The 25,594-nt window shown below is 48.3% G+C and overlaps 1 protein-coding gene across 1 annotated transcript in view; it reads left to right on the plus strand.

Annotated features, from left to right (window-relative positions):
• Positions 1 to 25,594, plus strand: part of socs7 (suppressor of cytokine signaling 7) — a 114,553-nt gene that overhangs the window by 40,335 nt on the left and 48,624 nt on the right. Inside the window, exons 2-4 of the mRNA XM_085966191.1 lie at positions 10,527 to 10,591; positions 17,209 to 17,313; positions 24,506 to 24,631. Coding sequence (XP_085822317.1) covers positions 10,527 to 10,591; positions 17,209 to 17,313; positions 24,506 to 24,631 — 296 coding nt within the window. The remainder of the gene's footprint in view (positions 1 to 10,526; positions 10,592 to 17,208; positions 17,314 to 24,505; positions 24,632 to 25,594) is intronic.

The following is a 25,594-nucleotide window of genomic DNA, read 5'->3' on the forward strand; positions in this document are numbered from 1 at the left end:
AGTGGGCAGAGATTTGGCAGATGCAATATAATATTGGAAAGTGTGAGGTTATGCACTTTGGCAGAAAAAATCAAAGAGCAAGTTATTATCTAAATGGAGAGAAACTGCAAAGTGCTACAGTACAAAGGGATCTGGGGGTCCTGGTGCATGAAACACAGAAGGTTAGTATGCAGGTGCAGCAGGTGATCAGGAAGGCCAATGGAATCTTGGCTTTTATTGCGAGGGGGATGGAGTATAAAAACGGAAGTCTTGTTGCAGTTATACAGGGTATTGGTGAGGCCACACCTGGAATACTGCGTGCAGTTTTGGTTTCCATATTTAAGAAAAGATATACTTGCTCCCGAGGTGGTTCAGAGAAGGTTCACTCGGTTGATTCCGGAGATGAGGGGGTTGACGTATGAGGAAAGGTTGAGTAGGTTGGGACTCTACTCATTGGAGTTCAGAAGAATGTGAGGCGATCTTATCGAAACATATAAGATTGTGAGGGGGCTTGATCGGGTGGATGCGGTGAGGATGTTTCCACTGATGGGTGAGACTACAACTAGGGGGCATAATCTAAGAATAAGGGGCTGCCCTTTCAAAACTGAGATGAGGAGAAACTTCTTCACTCAGAGGGTAGTAAATCTATGGAATTTGCTACCCCAGAGAGCTGTGGAAGCTGCAACATTAAATAAATTTAAAATGGAGATAGACAGTTTCCTAGCAGATAAGGGAATTAGGGGTTACGGGGAGAGGGCAGGGAAGTGGACGTGAGTCTAGATTCGGATCAGCCATGATCCTATTGATTGGCGGAGCAGGCCCGAGGGGCCGTATGGCCTACTCCTGCTCCTACTTCTTATGTTCTTATACCTTTTAAGGGGAAACTAGATAAGTACATGAGGGAGAAAGCAATAGCAGGATATGCTGATAGCATGAGATGAAGTAGGGTGGGAGGAGGCTAATGTGTACCAGTAGGAGCGAATGGTCTATTTCTGTGCTGTGAATTCTATGTAATCTCTCTGATGCTGAAAAAGTTCCTCTGTACCAGTAATCCTCTTGAGGAAGACATTGACTTCAAGTGGGTTCTAGGCTTCCCACCTATTGAGAGTGACTACATGCCAATGCCAAGAAGGCAACAGTGGTCCTTTGCGCAATGACTGAGCTCGGGCCACTGAATGAGATCTGGGCCGTCCCCCACTGCCCATGGCCAATCTTTGAATAAGAGTTAGACTGCAATGAAGACTACAGTGACAACTTAAATAGGAAAATGTCCAACAGTACTTCACAAAGGGAACAGACACCAAGAAGGAGCAAGGAGAACGGTTAGGGGACAAAAGTAGGTTTTGTGCAGGCTTTTAAAAGCAAGGGGCAGAAGTGGTGATCAGAGAGCCAGAGAGGCGAGATTAGGAGTGCGTGGATATGTGGAATAGACTGACATCAGTATCAATAATCCACTGTCTCGTAATACCTTTAAAATGGAGCTAGACAGATCACTGATTGTGATCAAGATTGATGGATCTCAGAACAAGTCTGGACATTGATGGACAAATACTGTACAGGAAATTCCTTCGTGCGTTGCTGGCTCTGTGAGAATATCATCTGATCCGAGCTGAACAATGTCGGTTACTCTTCTGATTTTTTTTTTTTTTTTCCATTGCCTTCGTGGGTCAGGGAAAGTTTTCAAAGGGTTTTTGTCTTTCATTCAGCAACTTCGGATGGTTAAGTAAGTTGGAGAGTCCTCAACATTGTTGTGGGAAAATTGTTGGCGAGGGTAGTTGGGATGGGCAAGTGTCCTTCTCACATTCTTTGTGGGATTGAGCCACGCCCCAGGATTTGAGCACCACCTCGGGGCTGAAAGGCCAATGCAGCAATGAGTTAAAGCTGCATTATTAGGAGATAAAAACCAAAAATTTTCAATTATATAGTGCCTTTCACAACCTCAGGACGTCCCAAAGCTCTTTACAGGCAATGAAGTACATTTTGGAGTGCAGTCACTGTTGCAATCATCCGTCTTTTGGATGAGATGTTAAACCGAGGCCCCGTCTGCTCTCTCGTGGACATAAAAGATCCCAGGGCACTATTTCGAAGAAGAGCAGGGAGTTCTCCCCGGTGTCCTGGCCAATATTTATCTCTCAAACAACATCACTTTTTAAAAAAAAAAAAAAAAAAAAAAAAATGAAACAGATGATCTGGTCATTATCACATTGCTGTTTGTGGGAGCTTGCTGTGCGCAAATTGGTTGCCACGTTTCCCACATTACAACAGTGACTGCACTTCAAAAGCACTTCATTGGCTGTAAAGCGCTTTGGGACGTCCTGAAATCGTGAAAGGCGCTATATAAATGTATGTCTGTCTTTTTAATGTAGGATATGCAGCAGCCAATTTGCACACAGCAAGATCCCACGAAGAGCAATGTGATAATGACCAGATAATGTGCTTCAGTGATGTTGGTTGAGGGATAAATATTGGCCCCAGGACACCGGGGAGAACTCCCCCTGCTGTTCGAAATAGTGGCCGTGGGACCTTTTACTGCTGCCATGTTTCCTACATTCAAAACTACTTCATTGGCCGTGATGGGTTTTGAGACATGCTGAGGTCGTGAAAGGCGCTATACAAATCTTTCTGTTTTTTACAAGGATGATACCAGAATTGCAAGGTTAGATCTGTCTGGAAAGGATGAACAGGCTGGGTCTCTTTCCTCTTGAAAAAGAGACGGCTGAGTGGTGATCTAATAGAGGTCTTTAAAATTATGAAAGGTTTTGATAGAGTGGATTCAGAGAGAATGTTTCCACTTGTGGGGAAGAGCATAACTAGAGGCCATCAGTATAAGATAGTCACCAAGAAATCCAATAGGGAATTCAGGAGAAATTTCTTTACCCAGAGAGTGGTGAGAATGTGGAACTCGCTGCCACAGGGAGTGGTTGAAGCGAATAGTATCGATGCATTTAAGGGGAGGCTGGACAAGCATATGAGGGAGAAGGGAATAGAGGGTTATGCTGATAGAGTTAGATGAGGAACGATGAGAGGAGGCTCGAGTGGAGCATAAACGCCGGCATGGACTGGTTGGGCCGAATGGCCTGTTTCTGTGCCGTATATCCTATGTAATAAACGGCAGTTGCTGAAGCCTGGTGGAGGAATGTGGCCCAGGCGGAGAAAGGTGCCCAGAAAGTGCGGTTACAGGGCAGCGTATTGTCGAAATAGCCCCCGCGGCCCAGTCATGGGACAGATGCCCCTGAGTGTACAGAACATGTGACACCGCCACAGGCACTCAACTGCCTGGTTTGTAAATTATTTATAGCCTTGCTGAGCTAATGCTTCCTGCTCGATCGGTACCATGAATCATCCGGCCTGCACGTGTCTTGCTGTCGGGGGGGATTGTACATCACAGCACATCAGGCACTGGACCAGGCAGAGCTATTCTAGGTGAGCTATTTATAAACATCATTTTAATAGCGGTGCTTTGGGTAGTAAACCAGTAAATGCCTTCGATCTAGGATAGCTGATGGGTATGAGCGTGCTACATAGTTACTGCTGGTTGCAACAGGATCAGCTCAGCTGAGATGATAAACTAACTGTCTTGTGTAGCGCACATTCTGATTCTCCGACCTGCTCATCTTCCTTGCAGGCGTCGAGCATATCGCTGTCATTTGGTAGACAGTGCTCACTGTCCCCCCCGCGCCTGTCCCAGACAGTGCTCACTGTCCCCCCTGCACCTGTCCCAGATGGAGTTCACTGTCCCCCCTGCACCTGTCCCAGACGGCGTTCGCTGTCCCCCTGCACCTATCCCAGACTCCCCCCGCGCCTGTCCCAGGCGGCGTTCGCTGTCCCCCCCCCCCCCCCCTCCGCGCCTGTCCCAGGCGGCGTTCGCTGTCTCTCCCCCCGCGCCTGTCCCAGGCGGCGTTCGCTGTCCCCCCCCCCCCCCTCCGCGCCTGTCCCAGGCGGCGTTCGCTGTCCCCCCCCCTCTGCGCCTGTCCCAGGCGGCGTTCGCTGTCCCCCCCCCCCCCCCCTCCGCGCCTGTCCCAGGCGGCGTTCGCTGTCTCTCCCCCCGCGCCTGTCCCAGGCGGCGTTCGCTGTCCCCCCCCCCCCCCCTCCGCGCCTGTCCCAGGCGGCGTTCGCTGTCTCTCCCCCCGCGCCTGTCCCAGGCGGCGTTCGCTGTCCCCCCCCCCCCCCCTCCGCGCCTGTCCCAGGCGGCGTTCGCTGTCCCCCAGCAATGTGGTAATGACCAGATCATCTGTTTTTAGTGATGTTGGCTGAAGGATAAATATTGGCACCATGGACAAATCCCCTGCCCTTCTTCGAAATAGTGCCATAGGATCTTTTACGCCCACCTGAGAGAGCTTGGTTTAAAGTCTCATCCGAAAGGCGGCACCTCCGCCAGTGCAGCACTACCCCAGCACTGCACTGGAGTGTCGGCCTCGATTTTTGTGCTCAAGTCTCTGGAGTGGGACCATAAACCCACAAACTTCTGACTCAGAGGCGGGGGTGCTAGATGAGACCTCAAGGCCAACAGTACAGGACCTCACCAAGATTGAAAAGAGTAGGAGGGAAGAAGAGTTAAATCAAGAAGTTTTGGTTAATGCTGCTAAGGTTTGGCTTTAGGGACCTGTGGACTATGAGGAAAGCGAAGACTGATGATGAATGAAACTACACAGTTTTGAGGTCCTGGGTAAAATGAGTTAGAGTAGAAGATATCTTGAATGTGAATAATCTTCATTTCAGCTCAATAAAGATGCGAGGAGAAGATGGAATGAAGGTTGGGCCCTGTTCCCACAGAGGAGGGAGAGACACTACGGGCCCCTATTACTTGCCTAGTGACCACCATCAGACTGAGATTAGGCGAGGTCTGGGAGCAGGACTCCAGTCTGTTCGCTCTGCGGAGGAAGGTGACTATGGGACCACAAGGGGGAAAAATTGGGTGGCGCCAATTTTAGAGCCCTGAAAAAGTTAGCGCCCTGCCGCCATAAATTCAGTAGTAGCGCCCCAAGTTGGAGGTGGGACGCCACTGGAAAGCGCTCCCCCCCCCCCCCCCCCCTCCTGCTTGGGGCGCTACTACTGAATTTCATGGCGCTACGTGCAACAGCGCCGCGCGTGCGGCCTGTAGCGCCGCGTCATTACAGGCCTCCTCCTCTTATTAAAGGGGAGGGGCCTAGCGCTGCGCTCACCGGGGCCCTGCTGGATTACCAGAGAGCGGGGTGCCGGGAAAACAGCCCAGCACTCGAGGAGTGCCGGGCTGAGCGATTGCGGCCGACCCTCCGCGTAAAAAAGCGGAAGGGGGCAGATGCTGGCAGGCAGCCAAGAAAAAAAATGGCCGCCCTAGACCTGCCCTTTAAGTAGCACCGCCGCAATAACTCCCCCCTGACCCTGTTGGACTTAGCGTCCGGCGATTGGTCAGGGGGCGCAAGGGAAGTTTGCGGCCGGGACGCTGTGCGTGGCAATGATGTCATCGCCGGTGGTGCGGGACGCTACCGGTTACCGGCTACCGCTGGTTAACTTCCCACTGAATTTCGCGGGAGGAGTTAGCGGCGCCGCGCCCGGTCGCTAGGGGATTTGCGGCCCCCCCGGGGGCACGAACGAGGTGTGCAAACCAATCCAATTTTTCCCCCAAAGGCTTGGAGACTATGTACTCGGGAAGGGGGGTTGAGATGGAAGAGGAGAGTCGCAAGGGGAAAACTGCAGCATTCCCATTGTCCAGTGTTCACTGCATTAAACCTGCTTCTGTGAGAAGGAAATCTATTGTCTGTTTTCATACAATCACAGAATGATACTGCGCAGAAGGAGGTCATTCGACCCATTGTGCGTGTGCTGGCTCTTTGAAAGAGCTCTCCAATTAGTCCCACACTCCCTGCTCCTTCCCCATAGCCCTTGCAATTTTATTTCATTTTCAGTTCCCTTTTAAAAGTTATTATTGAATCTGCTTCCACCCCTCTTTCCAGATAATAACAACTCGCTGCGTAATAAAGACTTGCATTTATACAGCTCCAGACGTCCCAAAGTGCTTTACAGCCAAAGAAGTATTTTTTGAAGTGTCGTCCCTCCTTGTAATGTGGGAAACGTGGCAGCCAATTTGCGCACAGGAAGATCCCACAAACAGCAATGTGATAATGACCAGATAACCGTAAAATAATTTCTCCTCGTTGAGTGTTCTCTGCCATTTTATTAGCTCCCTCTCTCCTTGATCATACTTCCACATATCTGGGAAAATGTTTCAGCTGGAGACTGTTCACCACAGGTGACGGCCAATCTGCTCTTGAACCATTAACTGACAGCCGACATACCTGCTGTTTGTTTCCAGAACTTTCCGTGTTTTATTCCAATTTTCCCAATTTTTTTTCTTCTCGTGACTGATGATTTGAAGTAGAATTTGCAGAATCCGGAGACCTGACGAACACGGGTGAATTGATTTGTATTCCAAGAAAGAAAGAACTTGCATTTCTATAGCGCCTTTCATGAACTCTGGACACCCCAAAGCACTTTACAACCAATGATGAAGTGCTTTTGAAGCGTAGTCACTGTTGTAATGTAGGAAACGCGGCAGCCAATTTGTGCACAGCAAGCTCCCACAAAATGCAATGTGAGAACGACTGGATAATCTGTTTTGGTGATGTTGGTTGAAGGATAAATATTGGCCAGGACACCGGGGAGAACTCCCCTGCTCTTCTTCAAAATAGTGGCCATGGGATCTTTTACGCCCACCCGAGAGAGCAGACGGGGCCTCGGTTTAAAGTCTCATCTGAAAGATGGCACCTCCGACAGTGCAGCACACCCTCAGCACTGCACTGGGAGTGTGTGCCATGTGTTTCGATTATGTGCTTAAGTCTCTGGAGCGGGACTTGAACCCACAACATTCTGACTCCGAGTCAAGAGTGCTGCCCACTGAGCCGGGGCTGACACTGACTCAAATAATCAACCTTGATAAGGTAGAAGTGGAGAAGATGTTTCCACTTGTGTCAAAACTAGGGGCCATAAATATAAGACAGTCACTAATAAATCCAATAGGGAATTCAGGAGAAACTTCTTTACCCAGAGAGTGGTGAGAATGTGGAACTCGCTACCACAGGGAGTGGTTGAGGTGAATCGCAAAGATGCATTTAAGGGGAAGCTGGATAAGTACATGAGGGAGAAAGGAATAGAAGGTTGTGCTGATGGGGTGAGATGGGGAGGGGTGGGAGGAGGCTGGTGTGGAGCATAAACACCGGCACAGACCAGTTGGGTCAAACAGCCTGTTTCTACGCTGTAAATTTTATGTAAAAAAACCCTCCTGTGTTTTATTTTGGCATCGGTTCGATTGCAGACTTCAAAGGTTTAAGGTACACCCCTGACTCAACAGATTGTTTATCCAAATTCTGCCAGTTAATGTGTTGCACGTGTGGTAGCACACCGTACATCAATAGCCTGTACTTTTAATATTCGGAAGGCCAGGCAAATGGCCAGAACCCGTTGGGCAGGATGCCACCAAGCTTGCAAAGGAGGCGGGAGAAGACGAGGTGGGTGAAGTAGCAATTCACTGACGCCAAGAACTCCCCTGCTCTTATTCGAAATAGTGCTGTGGGATATTTTACGTCCACCTGAGAGGGAAGACGGGGCCTCGGTTTAAAGTCTCATCTGACGTTAAAAATGTCAATGTAAAAATAAATCTCAGTATTATCGGTAATATTTCAGTGGAGGATTGTTGGATGGATGCAATCCTCATGTTATGTTCACTAGAACTGTGACAAATACCCAGCAGAACACTTGATTTTGTTCATCCAAACATTGGGAAAGGTTCAGATGATCAAAGGAGTTGATAGAATAGATAGAGAGAAACTATTTCCTCTGGTGAGGGGAAGTCGAGAACATGAGGTCATAACCTTAAAATTAGAGCCAGGCCGTTCAGGGGTGATGTCAGGAAGCACTTCTTCACACAAAGGGTGGCGGAGATCTGGAACTCTCTCCCCCCCCAAAAACCTGTTGAGGCCTGGGGGTCAATTGAAAATTTCAAAACTGAGACTGAGATTTTTACAACAGCAAAAAGATTTTTGTTGGGCAAGGGGCATTAAGCAACATTCCCATTAAGCTGTGCGGTCTGCCGGTCCCGCGCAGGCCGCTCACTGGCTTTTGCACAGGAGAAACCGCGCGAAGATTTGAATGGTGCCGCGCACCCAAAAAAAATAATTACAGGGAGCTGTACAAAACGCTGGTGAGGCCACAGCTGGAGTACTGTGTGCAGTTCTGGTCGCCTCACTATAGGAAGGATGTGATTGCTTTGGAGAGGGTGCAGAGGAGATTCACCAGGATGTTACCTGGGATGGAGCGCCTCAGCTATGAAGAGAGACTGGACAGGCTGGGGTTGTTTTCCTTGGAGCAAAGAAGGCTGAGGGGGGACCTGATTGAGGTGTACAAAATGATGAGGGGCATAGATAGGGTAGACAAAGAGGAACTTTTCCCCTTAGTAGGGGGGTCAATAACAAGGGGGCACAGATTCAGGGTAAGGGGCAGGAGATTTAGGGGGGATTTGAGGAGGAACTTTTTCACCCAGAGGGTGGTTGGAAGCTGGAACTCACTGCCTGAAAGGGTGGAAGAGGCAGGAACCCTCACAACATTCAAGAAGCATTTGGATGAGCACTTGAAATGCCATTGCATACAAGGCTATGGACCAAATGCTGGAAAATGGGATTAGACTGGACAGGGAGGGATGGGCGGCGCAGACACGATGGGCCGAAGGGCCTCTTTCTGTGCTGTAAAACTCTATGACTCTATGACTAACAGTGGTATTACGGGTTACAGAACCAAGGAGGGTAGATGGAATCAAGATACAGATCAGCCATGGTCTCACTGAATGGCAGAACAGGCTCGATGGGCTGAATGGCCTCCTCCTTTCCCTATGTTCCTACATACTCTGACCTCTATAACCAGAGGGTGAAGTACTGGTGGTTACAGAACTGTCTGTGGTGCGAGTGCTGGGACCATTTTGCGGCCATGAAATTAATGGCACTTTTTATACTGGGATGCAGGAATGTAATACTCGTGCTGCTGCAGTCAAAACACTGTGAATCCCCATCATCAACATCTGGGGTCTAACTTGTAGATCCTGAAAGAAGTTGGGGCCACAGAAATAAAGAACATGTATTTATGGAGCTCCTTTCCCATCCTTGGGAAATCCCAAAGCGCCTCACAGCCAATGATTTACTTTCTGAAGCGCAGTCAGTGTTGTGTAAGGATGGGCAGTAGCTAATTTGCACACGGCAAGGCCCCACAAACAGCAATGAGATAAACGACTGGTTAATCTGCCGGTTATGAGTGGGTGCTGGGTTACGGATTGTTATTCGAAACTTCTGGATATTGATGATTACTGGGAGCTGCTGCATGCAGGTGGTTACTGAATACTACTGGTAATGGATGTGTGTTGGGAGCTGCTGGGTTATAGATGGGTGCTGGGGAGCTGCTGGGTTATGGATGGGTGCTGGGGAGCTGCTGGGTTATGGATGGGTGCTGGGGAGCTGCTGGGTTATGGATGGGTGCTGGGGAGCTACTGCTGGAGATTCTGCAGTGTATCACTAAATACAGTTCAGGGCGCGTTCCTCTTGCTTAAGTTTTTCCATGAGTGGTGACCCCTGCAAATGCCTCCAGGGGAGTTTTATCCTTGTTTGTATTTAGATCTGAGCTGTTGAATTGGACAGATTGCCATTGGTGTCTGTCCAATTAGTGCGAGCACCAACAGTGCCTATATTCAATCTCCATCACTCCTAAATTACCGCTGTGGCCTCTGAATAAACATTCAAATCCCAGCAGCCAGCAGTGACTGAGTCGCTGTGCGTCGGGGTTTGTGAACTATGCTGTTCGGAGGGCGAGAGACGAGAGTCACCCGTCAGTGAGCAGCCAGTGAGGTGGAGTGGTCCTTTTATCGATCGATTCCACCGCTTACATTGTTGGCTGTTTGAGCTTTGACGCCACAGCAGACCCTCACTTGCCCCACATCCAACAGGGAAAATATTCTTTGGAATCTGGTCCTGTGCAATTTGTGGAACGGGAAAATCTTCCTTGTGTACAGAGCGAGTGAGCGTGGCGCTCTCTGGATTGTGTCTGTGGCGGGACTGACTGCTCCATCGCTGATTGAATGTGGCAGGGCTGGCTGTGTGCTGGAGCAAACCTCGAGACTGCCAGTGAATTCACGGTGCTGGAAGCGGTCAAATTCCTCCCTCCCCCACCATGGGGAGGATGAGGGGAGGGTGAAGAATCGGCCAAGTGCTGAAGGCACAATGTGCAACCAAGTCGCTGGAGACTCCGAGCCTGCTTTTAGGGCCCCAGAGAATTTGATCCTGTCACAGACCCTTTATTTATTCTGCGTGATACAAAATCCGCCCACAAGCTAAGAAATGAGACAAGTGTGTGAATATTTAAAAGTGTAGGCGATTGCTCAGAAATGAGATGCTGCCCTCTGCGTCTGGGGGCGTTTGAAAGGTTTACCGATAGCGGGTGTGTGTTCCTGTATTGATAAATCTCGCTGCGAGTTTCTGTGGGCTTTCCCCCCCCATTTGTCTGATGTTGCTGTTTCTGATTTTCTTTTGCAGCAAGCCCAGGCTGACACGGACACAAAGTGCCTTCACTCCAGTGTCTTTAGCTCCACCTTTCACAGGTAATGAGTTTTCAAACTTGCTCTAAAGAGACTTTGGTCACTGCCTATTGTCTCGCACCTCCTTCCTCTCCTCTTCGACTGTCTGCTCCTCCTCCTCCACCTTCTCCGCCTCCTCTTCCTTCACCCTCTCCACCTGATCCTCCCTCCAATCTTGTCACTAATCAGAGACGAGCTATTTTACCACTCGGGGAGTGAGTCAGCAGGTGCTGCCCCAGCACAGATGGCATAGAAACATAGAAGATAGGAGCAGGAGTAGGCCATTCGGCCCCTCGAGCCTGCTCCGCCATTCAGTGAGATCATGGCTGATCATCCAAATTCAGTACCCTGTCCCTGTTTTCTCCCCATATCCCTTGATCCCTTTAGCCTTAAGAAATATATCTAACTCCTTCTTGAATATATTTAATGAATTAGCCTCAACTGCCTTCTGTGGTAGAGAATTCCACAGGTTCACCACTCTCTGCGTGAAGAAATTCCTCCTCATGTCTGTCCTAAATGGCTTACCCCTTATCTTTAGACTGACCCCTGGTTCTGGACTCCCCCGCCATCGGGAACATCCTTCCTGCATCTAGTCTGTCCAGTCCTGTTAGAATTTTATAAGTTTCAGTGAGATCCCCTCTCATTCTTCTAAACTCCAGCGAGTATAAGCCCAATCGACCCAATCTCTCCTCATACGTCATTCCTGCCATCCCAGGTATCAGTCTGGTGAATCTTCGCTGCACTCCCTCCATGGCAAGAACATCCTTCCTCAGATAAGGCGACCAAAACGGCACATAATACTCAAGGTGTGGTCTCACCAAGGCCCTGTACAACTGCAGCAAGACATCCTTGCTCCTGTACTCGAACCCTCTTGCTACGAAGGCCAACATACCATTTGCCTTCTTAACCGCCTGCTGCACCTGCATGCTTACCTTCAGCGACTGGTGCACAAGGACACCCAGGTCTCGTTGCACTTCCCCTTCTCCCAATCTATTGCCGTTCAGATGATCTGCCTTCCTGTTTTTGCCACCAAAGTGGATAACCTCGCATTTATCCACATTACACTGCTTCTGCCCAATCACCCAACCTGTCCAAATTATACTGGAGCTTCTCGGCATCCTCCTCACAGCACACACGCCCACCCAGCTTTGTGTCGTCTGCAAACTTGGAGATATTACATCTAGTTCCCTCGTCTAGATCATTAATATATATTGTGAATAGCTGGGGTCCTAGCACCGATCCCTGCGGTGCCCCACTAGTCACTGCATTGGACTCTGAAAAAGACCCGTTTATTCCAACTCTTTGCTTTCTGTCTGCCAACCAGTTCTCTATCCAAGTCAGTACCTTGCCCCCAATCCCATGTGCTTTAACTTTACATGCTAATCTCTTATGCGGGCCCTTATCGAAAGCCTTCTGAAAGTCCAAATACACCACATCCACTGGTTCTCCCTTATCTATTCTACCAGTTACATCCTCAAAAAATTCCAGTAGATTAGTCAAGCACGATTTACCTTTTGTAAATCCATGTTGACTTTGTCCGATCCTGTCACTGTTTTCCAAGTGCTCTGCTATTACATCTTTTATAATAATGGACTCTAGCATTTTCCCCACTACCGATGTCAGGCTTACCGGTCTATAATTTCCTGTTTTCTCTCTACCACCTTTTTTGAATAGTGGGGTAACATTAGCTACCCTCCAATCCATGGGACCTGTTCCAGAGTCTATAGAATTTTGGAAGATGACCAGCAATGCATCTACTATTTCTAGGGCCACTTCCTTAAGTACCCTAGGATGTAGATTATCAGGCCCTGGGGATTTATTGGCCTTCAATCCCGTCAATTTCCCTAATACCATTTCCCTACAAATACTGATTTCATTCAGTTCCTTCCTCTCATTAGACCCTATGTTCCCCGACATCTCTGGGAGGTTATTTGTGTCCTCCTTTGTGAAGACAGAACCAAAGTATGTATTTAATTGGTCTTCCATTTCTTTGTTCCCCATTATAAATTCCCCTGATTCTGACTGCAAGGGACCTACGCTTGACTTCACCAATCTTTTTCTCTTCACATATCTGTAGAAGCTTTTATAGTCAGTTTTTATGTTCCCTGCAAGCTTACTCTCATACTCTATTTCCCCCCTCTTAATTAATCCCTTTGTCCTCTTTTGCTGAATCCTAAACTGCTCCCAATCCTCAGGTTTGCTGCTTTTTCTGGCCAATTTATATGTCCTCTCCTTGGATCTTATGCTATCCCTAATTTCCCTTGTGAGTCACTTTTCTTGTTTTATTTTTATGCCAAACAGGGACGAACAAATTCTGTAGTTCATCCATACGATCTTTGAATGTTTGCCATTGCCTATCTACCATCAACCCTTTAAGTAACGTTCCTCAATCCATCCTACCCAACTCGCGCCTCATACCATCGTAGTTTCTTTTATTTAAATTCAGGACCCTAGTCTCTAAGTCAAATACTTCACTCTCCATCTTAATGAAGAATTCGATCATATTATGATCGCTCCGCCCCAAGGGACCTCGCACAACAAGATTGCTAATTAATCCTTTCTCATTACATAATACCCAGTCTAAGATGGCCTGATCTCTAGTTGGTTCCTCGACATATTGGTCCAGGAAACCATCCCGTATACACTCCAGGAATTCCTCCTCCACAATATTGTTACTAATTTGGTTAGCCCAATCTATATGTAGATTAAAGTCACCCATGATAACTGCTGTGCCCTTATTGCACGCGTCTCTAATTTCCCTGTGGCAAGGCCCATGAATTTCTACTCCTAAAACATAGAACATAGAAAAATAGGAGTAGGAGTCGGCCCTTCGAGCCTGCTCCGCCATTCAATATGATCATGGCTGATCCTCTATCCCAAAACCATATTCCCGCTCTCTCCCCATACCCCTTGATGCCTTTTCTGTCTAGAAATATATCTGTCTCCTTCTTGAATATATTCAGTGACTTGGCCTCCACAGCCTTCTGTGGTAGAGAATTCCACAGGTTCACCACCCTCTGAGTGAAGAAATTTCTCCTCATCTCAGTCCTAAATGTCCTATCCCGTATCCTGAGACTGTGACCCCTCGTTCTAGACCCCCCAGCCAGGGGAAACATCCTCCCTGCATCCAGTCTGTCTAGCCCTGTCAATTTTATACGTTTCAATGAGATCCCCTCTCATTCTTCTAAACTCTAGTGAATACAGGCCTAGTCGACCCAATCTCTCCTCATACTGATGGTGAAAGTACGATTTGCTGCTTCAATCCCCAAAAAATGTTTTCTAAGAGAAAGTTCCAGCGACTGTGACAATGTTGGCTTCTGAGTGAATCGCTTCGCCCTAACCCGGGCAAGGATGGGAGGGAGAATGTATTGAAACTAAAGATTGCGCAGGGCTATACATCAGAGGACCATCACATCGCGGAGGAGTGGAGCTTGTGTGACTGATGCATTACACCTGTCGCAAAGACATGGTGAATGAGGCACAATTCAAGATGAGAGGAGAAAAAAGACTTGCATTTCTATAATACCTTTCGTGACCTCCCAAAGCTCTGTACAACTAACAAAGTACTTTTGAAGTGTATTCAAATTTATGCACAGCAAGAATCCATAAACAGGAATGTAATAATGACCTGATAATCTGTTTTAGTGATGTTGGTTGAGGAATAAATATTGGCCCAGGACACCGGGGTGGACTCCCCTGCTCGTCTCAAAATAGTGGCCTCGGGATACTTTACGTCCACCAGAGGGCAGACGGGGCCTCGGTTTAACATCTCATCTGAAAGACGGCCCCTCAGACAGTGCAGCACTCCCTCAGTACTGCACCGGGAGTGTCAGCTTAGATTATGTGCTCGGGTCTCTGGAGTGGGCTTGAACCCATGACCTTCTGACCCCTAGGTGAGAGAGAGAGAGCTGCCCATTGAGCCGGGGCTGACAGAGGAAATATTGGGGAGCAAAGCAACTCCTGGCCCAACTCCGAGCAGTCTGTTTATTGCTGTTGTGATTTCCTCTCTTGTATTCTGGAACAAAAAAATGGCTTTGACCCATTTTCCGATCTTGTATTTAAAACATTGGGTTGACGGTGAGCGGGTAGTGATGTAAGAAAACTACTAGGCATTTGGTCTAAGTGTTAAACAAAGCTTTCATCAACTGTTTTACAACATGGAGGTCTAGTTGTGTCCTTCACTAGTTCCTGTTAAGAATGTCCTGCGCAAGCTGGGCCTGTGCCCGAGTATTTATACTCTCCCTGGACAGCGCCACCTGTAGGCCGCTCAGTATTATTTCATAAGTCATTTCCACATGAATGACTGATTCATGTCAGGTAGCCCACCACAGGGGGAACCAAATGGATTGGGGACCCAGTCTACCTGGGAGAACTGTTGCTTTGCGCACTGGGTTCGGAACGCCGCGTCACGTGCATTGGCCCTGTGAGTGAGGAAACCGCGGGAGAGTTTGAGCAGAAGGTTCAGCAACACTTGTGTTTACTCCCCAGAGCTTGCGACAGAATCTCTTCCCTGGCACCAGCTCTGTGTTTGAATCTTCACGGTTCAACAGTAAAGGCAAATCCCCTGACTTGCGCCCCCCCCCCCCCCCTTCTGCTTTGGGGATGGGGGTGAAGAATCATTGAACTCCCAGAAATAGAGGAAGTCTTCAGTTTAAAGAGGCCTATCTCTTTTTGAATGAACTCGACCCCAACCAACTACCTTCTCTCGATATCCTTTACTCCCTTGCCTCTCCAGAAATGCCAGTAATTGTCTCCTCTGTCCCCTTCAGTGCTTTTCCCTGGTAATTTATTTGACAACTCCATTATCCTCTGTTCTTGCTCCCAAGTTCCTCGTTTCTAACGGGTGCCTCCTGGTATCTGTTAGCAGCTTTTGGCTGTCGGATGAAATGAGAAAACACGAGCCCTGATACCTTTTTCCTGAGCTCCAGACTCGACTATTCCAACACACTCCTGGCTGGCCTCCCACCTTTCAGCCTCCGTAAACTTCAGCTTATCTGAAACCCTGCTGCCCCGTGTCCTAACTCGCACCGAGTCCCGTTCACCCACCGCCCCCTGTGCTCGCTGACCTACACTGGCTCCCGGTCCGGCAACGCCTCGATTTTTAAAATTCTCATCCTTGTTTTCAAATCCCTCCATGGCCTCCTCGCCTCTCTCTATCTCTGTAATCTCCTCCAGCCCCACAACCCTCCGAGATCTCTGCGCTCCTCCAATTCTACCCTCCTTGAGCATCCCCCGATTTTAATCGCTCCACCTTTGGCGGCCGTGCCTTCAGCTGCCTGGGCCCTAAGCTCTAGAAGTCCCTCCTTAAACCTCTCCGCCTCTCTACCTCTCTTTCGTCCTTTTAAGACTCTCCTTAAAACCGACCTCTTTGACCAAGCTTTTGGTCACCTGTCCTAATCTCTCCTTATGTGGCTCGGTGTCAGATTTTGTTTGATAATCGCTCCTGTGAAGCGCCTTGGGATGTTTTACTATGTTAAAGGCGCTATATAAATACAAGTTGTTTTTATGTATGTAAAAATCTGAGTGATAATTGAGACATAAAAAAACCTTCTGTCATTTGCCCCAATTTTCTCCCCTCTTGCTCCGAGCACACTGACCTTCATTATGATGCTGGCTATTTGGCACTGGTCGGAGTTGTGTGAGCCTCGACTGTAAGTGTGGGTGGTTTATGTGACTGATGGGGGGGCGGTGTGGGGGAAATCATACCCGAGCCCGAGTCTGGATCGAGTCTACCATTTTTTCTCTAACGAATACAATTGCAAATTCGCAGCTGAGAATTCTTTGATTTTTTGTTAAGAATGAAACCGAAAAACATCCGAGCTTGTTTAACGTAAAGCAGGTTCCTTGATGAACCATTGTGACGTCATGGCCCGCGAGGGCAATTCGGTGCGTTTCTGGAGAGATGAGGAATTAAGGGAGATCGTGAGAAGGCAGCTGGTTGGAGTTGTGTTCATTCAAAGAGGGATAGGTCTCCTCGAACTGAAGTCTTTCCCTATTTCTGGAGGCTCTACAGTCTCCATGGATTGGTGAGACCGAGGCTTGCATCGGTGGCCTTGCCTTATTGAGTTCCCTATCTCGGGTGAGTTGCTGTGAGGTGGAGCTGGGGGTTGGGGGAGAGGCTCTTACAGAATGATAGAGCACAGAAAGAGGCCCTTCGGCCCATCATGCCTGTGTTGGCTCTTTGAAAGAGCTCTCCGATTAGTCCCACTCCTCTGCTCTTTCCCCATAGCCCTGCAAATTTTTCTTTTACGAGTACATATCCGATTCCCTGTTGGAAGTTACTATTGAATCTGCTTCCACCGCCCTTTCAGGCAGCGCGTTCCAGATCACAGCAACTATTTAAAAAAAAAAAAAAAAATCTCCTCATCTCCACCTTGGTTCCTTTGCCAATTAATCTTAAATAGCTCTAGATGGGGGTTTCCCCAAAGAGAGGATAGGAAAATAAGGCATTCCTGGCACTCGCCAAAGATCGAATTTGCAGATGGCAGGGATGGAGGTATTTCGGGAAGGAGATGCTGTGTGTGGCCAAGGGCAAAAATAAAAACCCGAATCAGGAAACCAAACTCATTCACGCGGGTGGGGGGGAAAGCGCTAAACCCTTTCTGTTTTCACTGACATTCGTCTCTGTCTGTAATCAACAGGAGAAACTGTGTCACTGGTCGACCTGGATATTTCTCGTCGTGGACCTCCCTCGCCTCATCCCCCAACCCCACCACCCCCTCCTCGCAGGAGCCTCAGCCTTCTAGGTACAGTATACAGAATGCACCAAGCAGCGACTATAGGCCATCACCTGGCGTATTCAGTCACACCATCATTTGTCAATGTTCTTTCCAAAAAATAATGGTTAGCGAGTATGTGCTTGTTTTCTTTCTCTACCTCTCATTCCTTCTCTCCCTTACTGTCAAGTGGAGATATGGAGTTGTGATTTTTATTTTCTCCTCTCGTTTCAGTTCCTTCTTTCCTTTCCTCTCCTCCCACTATTGCTGTGGTCACTGAAGGTAGTGTGTGCCCAGTGGTGCTGTTACCATGACAACCATCAGTAACTTTGGTTTAACTACGAGTAAATTGCCTCGGCTATTGACCATGGTCAGTTTGTTTTAATATACAAGATGGTAACGGACTTGGAGAAGAGACTTCAGAAACTTGCTCAACAACACCACATAGTGGCTAGAGAGTGCAACTACATCGTTACAGGCAGCTGTTTACATACAGGATTGCCATTCTAAACGTTTACATGGGCAGTTTCAATGTTAAATGTTGCCATAAAAGCGTGACCAAAAATCACACAGGAAGTCAGGCAGCTGTTTACATACAGGATTGCCATTCTAAACGTTTACATGGGCAGTTTTAATGTTAAATGTTGCCATAAAAGCGTGACCAAAAATCACACAGGAAGTGTGTGCGTATACAGGATTTTTAAACATTGAGGCCTTTTTGGGCAATTTTGATCTTGCATTCCAGGGATTCCCTCCCCACAGCACCCCTTGAGGTTGGCAGCAGCGCTATAATGTAAATCAGACTGCTCATGAATCTGGCAGCATGCTTTAATATAAAACAGAAAAGACTTGCAATCTATAACGCTTTTCACGACCTCAGGATGTCTCAAAGCGCTTTACAACCAGTGAAGTACTTTTGAAGTGTAGTCACTGTTGTAATGTAGGAAACGCAGCAGCCAATTTGTGCACAGCAAGCTCCCACACACAGCACTGTGATAATAACCAGATAATCTGTTTTTAGTGATGTTGGCTGACGGATAAATATTGGACCCAGGATACCGGGGAGAACTTCCCCCTGCTCTTCTTCAAAATAATGCCATGGGATCTTTTACGGCCACCTGATAGGGTAGATGGTGTTTCAGTATCTGAAAGACGGCACCTCCGACAGTGCAGCTCTCCCTCAGTACTGCACTGCAGTGTCAGCTGAGATTGTGTGCTCAAGTCTCTGAAGTGGGGCTTGAATCCACGACCTTCTGACTCGGAGGCGAGAGTGCTTGTAGACCGAGTTGCCAATTTTCCTCTGTGTGGGGAGCTCAGCCCACTTGTACAGGCCAGTGATGCAGTTTCGATGCTGCAGGTCTTTGCTGACCCTCCCTTGACAATGGGAAAAGTCTGTTACCTAATTGGGACTTTGGAACGACTGCAGGCGCTCCTGTTGTGTAAGCGCACAATTGCTTTTTCCCTCCGATGTGCATGTCGAGTATCCATACGCCACGACTGTGAGCAGCCTGCTGACTCCAGTTCAAGCTCTCGAAGGAGTTTGATAGCAGTGGGAATTGGCTTAAATCTCTCTCTGCTCTCTCTTCAAGCTCTCTCTTCAATCTCTCTCTGCTCTCTCTTCAATCTCTCTCTGCTCTCTCTTCAATCTCTCTCTGCTCTCTCTTCAATCTCTCTCTGCTCTCTCTTCAATCTCTCTCTGCTCTCTCTTCAATCTCTCTCGCTCTCATTTTTATTATCAAGAGGGTTATTTATCCAAGGACAGTGAAGTGATCGGGCCCTAGCGGTTGTTCCGCACCTGTTGTGCACGCCGTGTGTTCCAACATTTCCATCTCTTTGGCGCAGCATTGCACTAACGGATGCCAACCACAAACAAACAACGTCCACCTGCACTGCCAGTTAATGCTACGAGCTGCAGATCGTAGATTTAGCCCTTTTTGTTTTCAGACGTAGTTGAGCTTTGTGCAGAAGCTGATCCCGTCGGTGTGTCATAGTCATACAGCACAGAAAGAGGCCCTTCGGCCCATCGTATCTGCGCCGGCCATCAAGCCCTGTCTATTCTAATCCCATTTTCCAGCACTTGGTCCTTAGCCTTGTATGCTATGGCGTTTCAAGTGCTCATCTAAATGCTTCTTGAATGTTGTGAGGGTTCCTGCCTCTACCACCCTTTCAGGCAGTGAGTTCCAGATTCCAACCACCCTCTGGGTGAAAAAGTTTTTCCTCAAATCCCCTCAACCTCCTGCCCCTTACCTTGAAACTATGCCCCCTGGTTATTGACCCCTCTACTTGTTGGTTGTTCCCCACTCCACCAATGCTCCCTTTACAGCGTCGCCCCCACATCACCCCCAACTTCAGCAGTGAACTAACTAAAGACGCGCTTCAACTGAACAGCATTGTGACCTCCAGAGTCAGCGGTGCCTCAGTGCCCGATACAAATACCGTCGCCGGAGGGCAAGGGTGGCAGTGGGCTCGGGGCTCATATAAATGCGGTATTCAGGCAGTTGTCCCTCCGCAGCCAGTTCTCTTGCACATCCCCCGAGTTCCTCTGCAAAGTGTCTGCGAGAGGAAAAGAAATCCAGCCGGCGGCTGAAACACCTCAACGGGCAGGAAGGGAGAACAACCAACCGAGAGTGATCGCGAGGCGTTAATCTCACTGGAGGGTTCAGAGGAAGAACAACCAACCCCCTCCTTCTGCCACTGAGTAGCTTCAAGAAAGAAGTGATTCTGTAATGTTCCGGAGGTTTCTCTGGAATCTGTCTTGTTTATATTGTGTTCAAACCTCGGCTGCCCGTGTCCTGACTCCAAGCCCCGTTCACCCATTGGCCCCCTGTGCTCGCTGGCCTACACTGGCTCCCGGTCCGGCAACACCGTGATTTTAAAATTCTCACCCCTTGTTTTCAAATCTCTCCATGGCTTCGCCACCTTTCTATCTCTGTAACCTCCACCACCCCCCACAACACCCCCACAATGCCCCTCCCCCCCCCCCCCCCCCCCCCCCCCCCGAGATCTCTGCGCTCCTCTAATTCGGGCCTCTTGCACATCCCTGATTTAAATTGCTCCACCATTGGCGGCCGTGCCTTCAGCTGCCTGGGCCCTAAGCTCTGGAATTCCCTCCCGAAACCTCTCCACCTTTCATCCTTTAAGACGCTCCTTAAAACCTACCTCTTTGACCAAGCTTTTGGTCGCCTGTCGTTAATATCTCCTTATGTGGCTCGGTGTCAATCTTGTCTGATTACTCTCCTGTGCAGCGCCGCGGGACGTTTTACTACGTTAAAGGCGCTGTATAAATACAAGTTGTTGTTGTCTGATGAGCAGGTACACGGGCAGTACAGCTTTACAGGCGACCACTTCACCCCATCCAACCAGATCCCATAGTTCAAAAGATACCATGTGCTACTCAATCTGTCGGATCCCTCAATCGTTTTCTCGGACAGATAGCCATCCAGTTCCCTCTTGAATTCCCCAACACTGTCTCTACAGCCTCCAGGGCCAGTCTGCTCCATATGTTCACCACCCTCTGCCCACCTACCCTCTCGCTTCTCAGGCCTCAACTTTCAGACACCTCCGGTTCTCCCAGCTCCTCCATGCGGAGTTTGTAGTTCTGGTGCTGTGGAATCTGTCTTAACCACATTCGTGATTTTGGCGGAATCGAATTATGAAAAGATTTGAATTAAGCAGTGTGAATTAAACCATGAATTTTCAACGGGAGACTATTTTTGGCGCAAATTCAACTCTAAATTATCAGACAATTTGAATAAAGCAAGTTTGAATTACAAGATGTACTGCAGCAACTCGCCAAGGCTTCTTCGGCAGCACCTCCCAAACCCACGACCTCTTCCAGCTAGAAGGACAAGGGCAGCAGGCGCATGGGAACACCACCACCTCCAAGTTCCCCTCCAAGTCACACACCATCCTGACTTAGAAGTACATCGGCCATTCCTTCGTCATCGCTGGGTCAAAATCCTGGAACTCCCTCCCTAACAGCGCTGTGGGAGTACCTTCACCACACAGACTGCAGCGGTTCAAGAAGGCGGCTCACCACCACCTTCTCGAGGGCAATTAGGGAAGGGCAATAAATGCCAGTGACGCCCATATTCCGAGAATGAATGAATAAAAAGAAAATCCTCTGCAGCACTGAGCCCCCCATAACCCATCTGCTGGAGGTACGACGATGCATGTCTTGTGTATCGGTTAAATTGGGACAAGAGTCACTGGACGCAGTAATAAAGTCTGACCCTAAGTTATTCTGGAGTTACCTTTAGAGGGATGGGGCAAAGGGAAACTTTGCACAACCTTTCTCCAGAGCTAAAAACAGAAAATGCTGGAAATACTCAGCGGGTCAGGCAGCGTCTGTGGAGAGAGAAACAGAGTTAACGTTTCAGGTCGATGACCTTTCATCAGAGCTGGGATATGAGGGTGCGGATTGCATGTGGTCTGTCGAAGATACAATGCTTGCTGGGCCCAGTGGCCTCTCCTCCTTCTTTGCCTTCTAATGTTCTAATGAAGATGTATTAACTTAGTCTGCACAGTGTGACATTTAATTAGATGTTGTCAATTTTTGAACACCCACCTCATTTTTTTGAGCACTGGGCTTTTGAAGTAAAAATGGACTTTCTGGGCCATGTCCAATTAAAATTTGTCCCATTAAAAAATCACGTATGAATTTTTATTAAATCTTATTACCTTTGATGGGATTTAAGGATCAGAAAGGAGAGAGATTCAAGAGATATTAATTATACTCTCGCTGGAAGAGTGGGTTTAACAGCTTAACCTTTTCATCTTTAGGATGGGGGATTGAATTTAACCCAGGCTAATGGAACTGTGCGTGTGCGCATGCATGTGTCTTTGTATCTGTCTGTCTTACGTGATCCCTCCTCCCTCCTCCCTCTCTCCACCTCCCTCCCTCTCAGCAGCACTTTCCGATATGCCAGGACAGCTGAACCAGAGGACCAAGGTTCAGAATTGCGAAGGATGCCAGGAAATATTTTATTGCACAAAGAGTGATCAGCAGCTGGAATTGCCAGTTGAGGCAGGGACACTGGATTCAATTAAGAAACAGCTCATTGTAATAGGGAGAGCAGAGAGTTGGGACAAGATCTGGCGGGGTGGCGGTCCTTTTTCTGAGCCCATCTCTGGTGATCCGTGCTCACCTGACACCTGGGACCAAAAGTGGAAACGCGTTCCATTCCCCAACAATGACAATACAGCATCCAGCACCTGAAACCGAGCCCGTGCCACCAAGTGGGAGAGTGTAACAGATCTCCAATGAGAGGTGATCTCATTGAAACATACAATATTCTCTCAGGGCTTGACAGGGTAAATGGAGGGAGGATGTTTCCCCCTGGCTGGGGAGTCTAGAACCAGGGGCCACAGTCTCAGAATAAGGGGTCAGCCATTCAGGACTGAGATGAGGAGAAATTTCTTCACTGAGGGTTGTGAATCTTTGGAATTCTCTACCCCAGAGGGCTGTGGCGGCTCAGTCGTTGAGTATATTCAAGACCGAGATCGATAGATTTTTGAATATTAAGGGATATGGGGATAGTGCAGGAAAGTGGAGATGAGGTGGAAGATCAGCCATGATCTTATTGAATGAAGGAGCAGGCTCGAATGGCCGACTCCTCCTATTTCCTATGTCCTTATGTCTCTGCTTATTCCTACATTTAAACCGAGTATGAATTACTCGGAATCGGCTATTTGTTCAGCTGTAGCCCCTCACGTGAAATATTTAATCCACACAAGCCATGGGGTAGATGTGGATGAGGAAGGAGGGCCATTCAGCCCATCCGGCCAGAAAACCCCGACCCATCCCCATCACCGCATGCAAGTGTTTCTTAAACCAATCCAGTGAGTTTGCCTCATTACCCGACCAAGAGTTCATTGCCTCTGTTGGTCACTGCTTGTGTGAACAAGAACACCCTGATATTGGGCTGAAATTCTTTTTTTCTTACTAGTTTGATCCTGTGGGGCTAACGTTGAATGACCGCGTGAAACGGGTGATATTGGCTTGCCCACCCCCTCACCCCGTCGAACACCGCTCCCCATTTTCACTTGCATTGAATTCAAAATTACCCCTTGTGTTTCTTTGTCTGACTGTCAAGGTTTAGTTTGAAGTTGTGACCCAAATTTATCCTCGCTGTCCCATTTTCCATTATATATGAGGATACTTCTCACATTTGGCTTTGAGCAACTAATCATGGGGAGGGGGGTCTTCATTTCACTTTTTAAAAAAAAAAAAAACCTTCCAATCTCTGAATGATGTTTTTGTAGCATTTTGCCCAGTTTGCTTGATTGGAAAGGCCCGGGCTGTTCTTGAACCAGCTAAAATAGCGAGCAAACAACAACATCATCAACTTGCATTTATATAGCGCCTTTAACATAGCAAAACATCCCAAGGCTTATGGCTCCAAGTACTGGGTCTATTATCTGGATTATGTAAAGTCAGCAATTCACATTGTCATTTTGGAGTTGATCGGTGTCGGGGAGTTTGGGATCTTTGCTCACCGTGGGGTGGGGGGTGTCTGTAATTCCTCCCCTTGATGATCTCACCTTGGGGTGGGTGACAGGAATCAGTCATTCATGAAAGAAAGACTTATGAAATAATACTGAACGGCCTGCGGGTGGCGCTGTCCAGGGAGAGTATAAATACTCGGGCACGGGCCCAGCTTGCGCAGGACATTCTTAACAGGAACTAGTGAAGGACACAACTAGACCTCCATGTTGTAAAACAGTCGATTAAAGCTTTGTTTAATGCTTAGACCAAGTGCCTAGTAGTTTTCTTGCGTCAGTGGGTACAGGAAACTTTGTGATATCCGGCACCGACGGGACCGAGCTGTTGCCATCCCATCAAAACTGCCGGACAAACCAGCGCTAATGTTGAAACATACGGAGCTTCCATATTTGGCAACAAACCCTGTGCTTCTAAACAGTCGGCCATACCTTGCAAGCGTCTCTGTAGCTTAGCAAGAGCTTCAGCGAGACCTTGCAGAGCCTGACTGGTGGAAAAAAAAGCAACGAAAAGAAAAAAAACCTAACGAAACGGCTCCTGATTTTTGCCGGTGGCTCGAGCATTCTGGACAGTTAACCTCTGGATAAACCAAAGTTTCCTGTATAAACCAGTGGCCGAGGTTTGAAGCCCAGCTGGTGGGTCGGTGCCTGCCTTGTTCCCACACACGCACGCGTCTCGCTTCCATTTCTAAGGAAACTGGTGCTGGTTTTTTTTTTTCAGATGACATCGCCGGGCCACAGCCTCCGTCTTACCCGGTGAGCCCGGCCGCCGCCAGCTTGCAGTCGTTGCCTCTGCCGCCGCCTCCTCCGCCTCACACCGCCATCCAGCACAGTCTCGGCTTCAGCGGTAAGACCCTGCCCTCCTCTTCAGCGGGGGAAACCGTTTATCAAAGTGGCAAAAGTCGGGCGATCAAAGTCATTTTTAACTTGCTCCTTTATTTTTTGACTCTCGGCGTTGGAACCAACATCCACCAGCCAATGAATCTTGCTCCGCTGACCTGGCCCACGCAGTCACCTAGCTGCCGGGTTTACTTGTTGCTTCCCCCACCCCCCGCTTTGTTTTTAGTTTGCTGCCTCCCCTGGTTGCCACTCCGTGCATCTACACAACAGCGGAGAAACTAGCCATGCAGGGAGCCGTGGGAGCGACGCTGGAGGCCCAAAAACAAAGACAAAGAATGGTTAAATTGGGAGAGTGGCTGCTTTTCTCCACAATAATGTTCTCCCGAGAGCAGAGAAAGTTAAGGGGAGATTTAATAGAGGTGTTCAGAATCACGAAGGGTTTTGTTAAGGAATAAGGAGACACTGTGGCAGAAGGGTCGGGAAACCAGAGGACACAGATTTAAGGTGATGGGCAAAAGAGCCAGAGGGGGAGATGCGGAGAATTTTCTTTACGCAGCGAGTTGTTGTGATCTGGAATGCACTGCCTGAAAGGGTGGTGGAGGCGGATTCAGTAGTAACTTTCAAAAGAGAATTGGATAAATAAATAAGGGGAATAATTTGCAGGGCTGTGAGGAATGGGCAGGGGGGAGTGGGACTAATTGGAGAGCTCTTTCAAAGAGCTGGCACAGGCATGATGGGCCAAATGGCCTCCTCCTGTGCTGTGAGATTCTATGGTTCTAAACGACCTGATAAAGGAATCTCATCCTCAGGAATCGAGCACTTTGAAGTTGCTGATTGCTGCGATTTCACTAACGAGTTGTTGATTATGGTGGATAACCGACAATCCCTCGATTCTTCTGTGAATGGAGCTGTTGCACCTTTAGTTAAAACCAGGACTTCCGAGCAGCTTGTGTTTGTTGTTTGTTTCTCC

This window comes from Somniosus microcephalus, chromosome 24, assembly GCF_052327205.1.
Source record: "Somniosus microcephalus isolate GS21.2 chromosome 24, FLI_Smic_1.0, whole genome shotgun sequence".
Lineage (NCBI taxonomy): Eukaryota > Metazoa > Chordata > Chondrichthyes > Squaliformes > Somniosidae > Somniosus > Somniosus microcephalus.